General features: G+C 59.6%; 1 protein-coding gene across 1 annotated transcript; it reads left to right on the plus strand.

Annotated features, from left to right (window-relative positions):
- Positions 1-572: 572 nt before the first annotated feature.
- On the plus strand, positions 573-3,111 carry PROCR (protein C receptor). Its single transcript, XM_071437037.1, has 4 exons — positions 573-788; positions 878-1,114; positions 1,966-2,232; positions 2,314-3,111. Exons 1-4 carry the CDS (start codon positions 734-736, stop codon positions 2,424-2,426), a joined length of 672 nt encoding a protein of 223 aa, XP_071293138.1. The 5' UTR covers positions 573-733; the 3' UTR covers positions 2,427-3,111.
- Positions 3,112-6,000: the final 2,889 nt, after the last annotated feature.

The raw sequence follows: 6,000 nt of genomic DNA on the forward strand, positions 1-6,000 counted from the left end.
ATGTTTAATTTATAATTATTTTAGATTTAATTAAAAAACAAACTCATGGAGGTTTGATTTCTCATCCCCACTGCCCATCTCAGCTACCCAGAGTGTCACCTCTTTCCAGGGAGGGGGGTCCTATTGCTGGATGCCCTCTCCACTGGGAATGGGATCCTACAGGTGACCCTGAGATGTCCCTTTGAGCGGGGGGAACCCCATGGGACCCTGCACCCCTCAGGGAATGGGATCCATATGGGTGCAGTGTGGTGCTGGGAGGCTGCTCCCTCCAATACTCCCCATTCCCTGGCAATGCTCCCCATCACCGTGTCCCCCTGCTCTCTCACGTCCCCCAGGGGGGTGGGACAGGGGCCTGCCCATGGGGAAACTGAGTCAGGTGTTGGCAGCTCGCCCAATTCCATCTGTGCCAGGAGGAGCTGGAGCCTCATCCTGCATCCTCAGGCACCGCGGGGCCCGGCACATCCGGCAGGGAAGGGGTGGCTCGGGTTAAGGAAATGGGAGAGACCTGGCCGGAGTCCCGCTCTCCTCCCCCCACAGCCCCACCTCCCCGGCCCGCTTAACATCGCCCGGGCCAGCCGCGGGGCCAGCAGCGCCAACAGAGCCCAGCGCGGTGCCGGGGCTGAACTGCGAGCCGGGACAGCAGCGGGGCCACCAGCGTGTCCCCAGCGCGGTGCCGGGGCTGAACTGCAAACTGGGACAGCAGCGTGTCCCCAGCGCGGTTCCCGTCCCCACGATGCTGCGGCTGCTGCTGCTCGGCGGGATCCTGGGCTGCGGGGCTGAGCAGGCAGGTAAGGCTGGTTGGGGACAGCGGGGTTGGCGTGGGGGCACACGGGGCTCACGGCGGGTGACGGTGGCTGATGTCCCGCGTGTCCCGCAGCTCCGCTCGCCTTCACCATGCTCCAGCTGACCCGCGTCTACAAGGGCAATTCCATGTTCCGGGGGAACGCCAGCCTGAATGGGCAGCTCAGCCATGTCCTGGAAGGGAATAATGTCACCCAGGTGCTCCCGCTGGAGCCTGCGGACGCCTGGGCCCGGCGGCAGGACGAGGTGATCACCTACCTGGGGAACTTCAGGAAGCTGGTGATGTTCTTCAACAAGGAGAGACCCACCGATTGTGAGTGGTGCCCGGGGGACGGGATGGGTGCCCTGGGGAATGGGAGCCTCTTCCGTGCTGCCAGGCCCGGGGGTGGCTCTGCAGGGACAGATGGGCAAAGGGATGGGGACACAGCCACGTGCAAAACCTCCCTGTGGGCAAAGGGAGCCCTTCTGTGGAGCCGGGAATTTCTTACCCGGAGCACACCCTGGGAACGGGATGATGCTCAACCTGTTGCTGCTCCTCAGGAAAAGGGCTGGGGGCTGCAGCCTGTGGGGTGGTGAGGTGTAGGAACCCTGTCTGCTCCTGCCTGTGCTCTGCCTGCATCCCACCTGTATCCCACTGGCACCCTGCCTGCATCCCACCTGTATCCCACTGGCACCCTGCCTGCATCCAGCAGCCTGTGGGAGCTGTGGGACGCTGCTGCCGATGGTTTCGTGCTCCTGCTGGCTCTGCCCACAAGCCCTGTCGCTTCTGCTGCTCCTGCCCAAAGTGCTCTTTCCTTTCCTTTCCTTGGTTACTCCCAGACCGGTTTTGCCCCAGCCCCATGCTCTGTACCCTTGGGGAGCCGGGTGTCACCCCGGAATCTCAGGCATGACCCGTCCCTCTCCTCCCGGTGTCCCTGTCCCGGTGTCTCGCTCCATCCACAAGAGCCACGAGCAGCTCTGTGCCCAGAGCCTCCCTCTCTGCAGAACCGGAGCTGTGCTGGGTGGGGATAAGGGAAGGAAAATAATCCCGGTCACTGCCATGCTCAAACCGAAGGGAATCAAAGCTGTGGGTGGTGCTGAGGCTGTGCGAACTCCGTGCCCAGTTTGCTGCTGGTGCTCAGACCGAGAGCGTGGTGACCCTGTCCCCTCCCTCTGTCCCCGCAGTCACCCATCACCTGTGCTGCCACCTCGGCTGCCGCCTCTACCCCAACGGCACAGCCCAGAGCTTCTACGAGGTGACCCTCAACAGGACGGCGTTCCTGAGCTTCCATGTCCCCAGCGCCACCTGGGAGCGGCGCTGGCCCGGAGAGCTCCCGGTGGCCGCCTTCGCCCAGCAGCAGCTGATGAAATACCCCATAACCACCCAGGACCTGCAGTATTTCCTCAACACCACCTGTGTCAGCCTCCTGCAGGCTCAGAGCGCCAGGACAGGTCCGTGCTGGGGCCGGGGCTGGGGCTGGGGACGTGGTGAATTGGCCCAGTTGTCACCTCTGTCCCTCTCGCCTTTTGCAGGAAGAGTCAGCAGCCGATCGCGCACCCCACTGGTGCTGGGGCTGGTCCTGGGCAGCCTCGGCCTGCTGGGCATGGCCCTGGGCATCTTCCTGTGCACAGGAGGGAGCTGCTAGCGTGGGCAGCTGTCCCATGTCACCCCATGGACACAGGGGATGCACCTGCCATCTCCCTGTGCAGCCATCACCATCCCGTGGAGGCAGGGGACAGACCCATCATCACCCTGAGGAGGCAGGGATGGATCCATCATCCTCCCAAGGATCCAGCAACTCTCCATGGATCCATCATCACCCTGAGGAGGCAAGGATGGATCCATCATCCTCCCAAGGATCCAGGAACTCTCCATGGATCCATCATCACCCTGAGGAGGCAAGGATGGATCCATCATCCTCCCAAGGATCCAGGAACTCTCCATGGATCCATCATCACTCTGTGGAGTCAGGGATGGATCCATCATCCTCCCAAGGATCCAGGAACTCTCCATGGATCCATCATCACCCTGAGGAGGCAAGGATGGATCCATCATCCTCCCAAGGATCCAGCAACTCTCCATGGATCCATCATCACCCTGAGGAGGCAGGGATGGATCCAGCATCCCTGCATAGAGACAGAGGGGGATGAAAGCCCATCCCTCACAAGGGATGCATGTCCCCAGTGCCACAGGCTTTGCTCCCCAAGGACACTGGTGGCTTCCCAGTCCTGTCCCAGCTGGGCTGACTGCTCCAGCAGCCCCCAGCCCTGTGGACAGCCCTCACTTCAGCAACGCACTGAGGCTCCACACAGAAACACTGGGCATGGATGGGAAAATGGGGGGGAGAGGAGTGGGGGGGAAAGCAGCAGGAGAAACAGCCATGGAGTGGTTAAAAGGATGGTGTTAAACCCTCGTTCATCCCTGTTCCAGAGGAGATGGAGGGAGGATGTCACACCTTGTGTAATAAAACCACCCATCAGCTCCCACCACGCCTCTGGCTGCTCTTATTCCCCTTGGCAGCACCGCTGTGGGGCTGTGGATCCATCCTGGCCCATGGCTGCTGGTGCTGGGTGGGCTCGCTGGTGTTGCCAGCCCCTGTGCCAGACCTTGGGTTGTGTGCTAAGTTTTCCAGGTCTCTGGAAAGACACTGGTGGTGTTTGCACTTCCTGAACTCATTTCAACCCTCTCCCAGCTTTGGTCTGACTCAACTGAGTAATTTTCTCAATGTTTTTCATTACCTTGCTCAGTGTAAGATGCTGAGGTCAAGTATACACAGCTGTGAGGGGACAGCTTTCCACAATCCAAATCTGAGCTAAAACCTCCACTCTGCCTGTTTAAACTTTGATTGTGTCGATAAGAAACTCTTGGCCACGTTTCCCTTTCACCCAAAAGTGGATTTTGAGCTCTCCTGTGCATCTCCACTGCTCTGGCAGCAGGAAGGGAGCCAGGAGATGGCTGGGGACAGGAGAGAGGCTTTCCTGGATTAGCTTCTAAACACCCTGCGAGCAAGAGAGGGTGGGATGAGGGAAGATGGGAAAAGAGACGAGGGACAGAAGAGATGCAAAGATGACCTTAGGGGTTGTCCTCATGGAGGGATAGAGGAGGAGGAGGAGGTCTCCAAAGGCCACATCTCATCACCCTGGCCCCCAGCCACCCCTGGAGCAGCCCACACCTCCCCCAGGCTCCTGGGGCAGGGGCTGGGGTGCTCCCCACCCTTGGCGGGCTCCGAGAGGCTGGAGAATCCAAAACAACACAGCCGAGGTCTGGGAACGTCACGGCTCAGCCCTTGGAGCAGCGCCCTTGGCAGGAGCTCTGCTGTGGGCTGAGTGCTCCAGGGCCATCCAGGGACACCAGGGCAGTGCCCAAGGTCACACGTGCTGCATCTGCTGTCTGCAAAGGGATTCAATCCCTTCCAGCTGGGACAAACTGCTGCATTCCCAGCTCTGCTTTGAGTTTCAGACTCGGGGCATCTCTGCTACCTGCAGATGTTGCACTGTGGTCCCCAAGACTTGGAGTGATTCCTGATCTCAGTCCCCTCTCCCTGGGCTGCAGCTCCTTGCTCTGGCTGGGATGGCTGAGTGTGGGTGCTGTGGGATGCCCGTGGCTGTGATGGAGTGGAGATGGCACCCGGGACTGACAGACCCAGGTGGCAAACACTGGGGGGGAGGCCTGGAACAGCAGAACTTGCTTTGCTCCAGAAATGTGTCATCTTTTGGACAGATGAGCAAGTCTGAGCTTGTCCACTTCACACAGCTCCAGAAAAGCCTTTTTCCTGTGTGTGTCTGGAGAACGCTCCAGAACGGAGCTGTCTCTGCTGCTGCTCTTGAGTTTCCACAAGGGACTGGGCAGTGGGGATCCCCTAAAAGTGCAGAACCCCAAGGAACAGCCTCATCTCCATTGGTGTCCATGGGCAATGCACCCAACCTGGCACCTCCATCCCAAGGCACCTCCCTGGAGGTGACATCAGTGTCCGTCCTGGATGTGGTGACCAGCAGCAAAGGGTTATGATAGCAGCATCCACCTCCAACACATCCAAAAATTTCTCTTCCTCTCCCCAAAACCCTCAAGTGTCTCATGGTAAGGCCTGGCTGGGTGTGGCAGCTGGGGGACAGTAGCCCAGCTGCCTCAGAACTGGGAGCTGGGCTCCTGTTCCAGCACCACTCCAACACAGATTCCTGGCAGCCAGCAGCCACATGCACGGCTCACCCTTTCCCAAATTTGGTCGCTCTTCCGCTCCGATCACAGCTCGGGATGGGCGCCAGTGCGTATCCCATCAGCGAGGGGTGGTTTCAATTTTCTCCTTGGAGGACTTCTGTGCTGTGCAGGAGGGTGAATGAACCTGCATGGAAGCCTCTGGCAGCTTTAACCAGCTCCCAGAGTGACCCATCCCTGTTATCTGCAGGGTTTGCCAGGCAAGGCTTTGTTTTCCATGCATGGTTTCCATCAGCCCGCTCTGCTGCTGCTGTCTTGGATAAGGGCTCAGATAATCTGCCCTAGCCTTGATCCAACAAGTGATCCTCACTTGTTCCAGTGAGGCAATGTCCTTGTGCACCAGCTCCTTCCTTCACCCATCCCATGGGGAACTTGGATGGGATGGGCAGGTCACCCCATTTCCTTTAGGACATCAGCTCCCTCTGCAAGGCCGGTATCTCCACCCGTGTCCTTTGGGAGCTGCTGTGCCTCAGGACAAAGGGCTGGATGGCTCCAGGAGCTGCCTAAAACCAGTGATGGATGGGCTCTGTTGCCTGCTGGGGTGGGAGGGGGGAAGAAAGTGGGGCTGATGGGATCCATCTGGAAGGAAGCGGGACTATCCCTGTAAAGACCTCTTACGCACTCAGCGCCTGCACTGGTGTCATTGTGGCTTTTCAGGACTAAACAAACCCCATCCTTCCAAATTCTCAGAGGTCACGGTGTCACAGCCACAGATGTTTTAATTCCTGACTTTGGGACATGCTTGTTAACACCAGGGACTGCATTGGGGGCGAGGGGATTTGCTTCCCAGCAGCCTCCTGCTCCCACATGGAAAGGAGCAGCTCCCTGGAGAAGCCTCTCGGCACAGGGAAGGGCCGTGCTGGCCACTCCCTCCTCGCGGTGCCCAGCGCTGCCCTCCTCCCTTCCCGCTCACCTCCCAGGTCAGCAGGAGGAAAGGGGAGGAGAGAGCCGGCTGCTGGCCAGGAGCAGGGATAGGTGGCAGCGGTACCACCCATCCCACACCTCTG

This window comes from Agelaius tricolor, unplaced genomic scaffold (genome assembly GCF_023055355.1).
Source record: "Agelaius tricolor isolate 1412-34295 unplaced genomic scaffold, bAgeTri1.0.p SCAF_12, whole genome shotgun sequence".
Taxonomy (NCBI): domain Eukaryota; kingdom Metazoa; phylum Chordata; class Aves; order Passeriformes; family Icteridae; genus Agelaius; species Agelaius tricolor.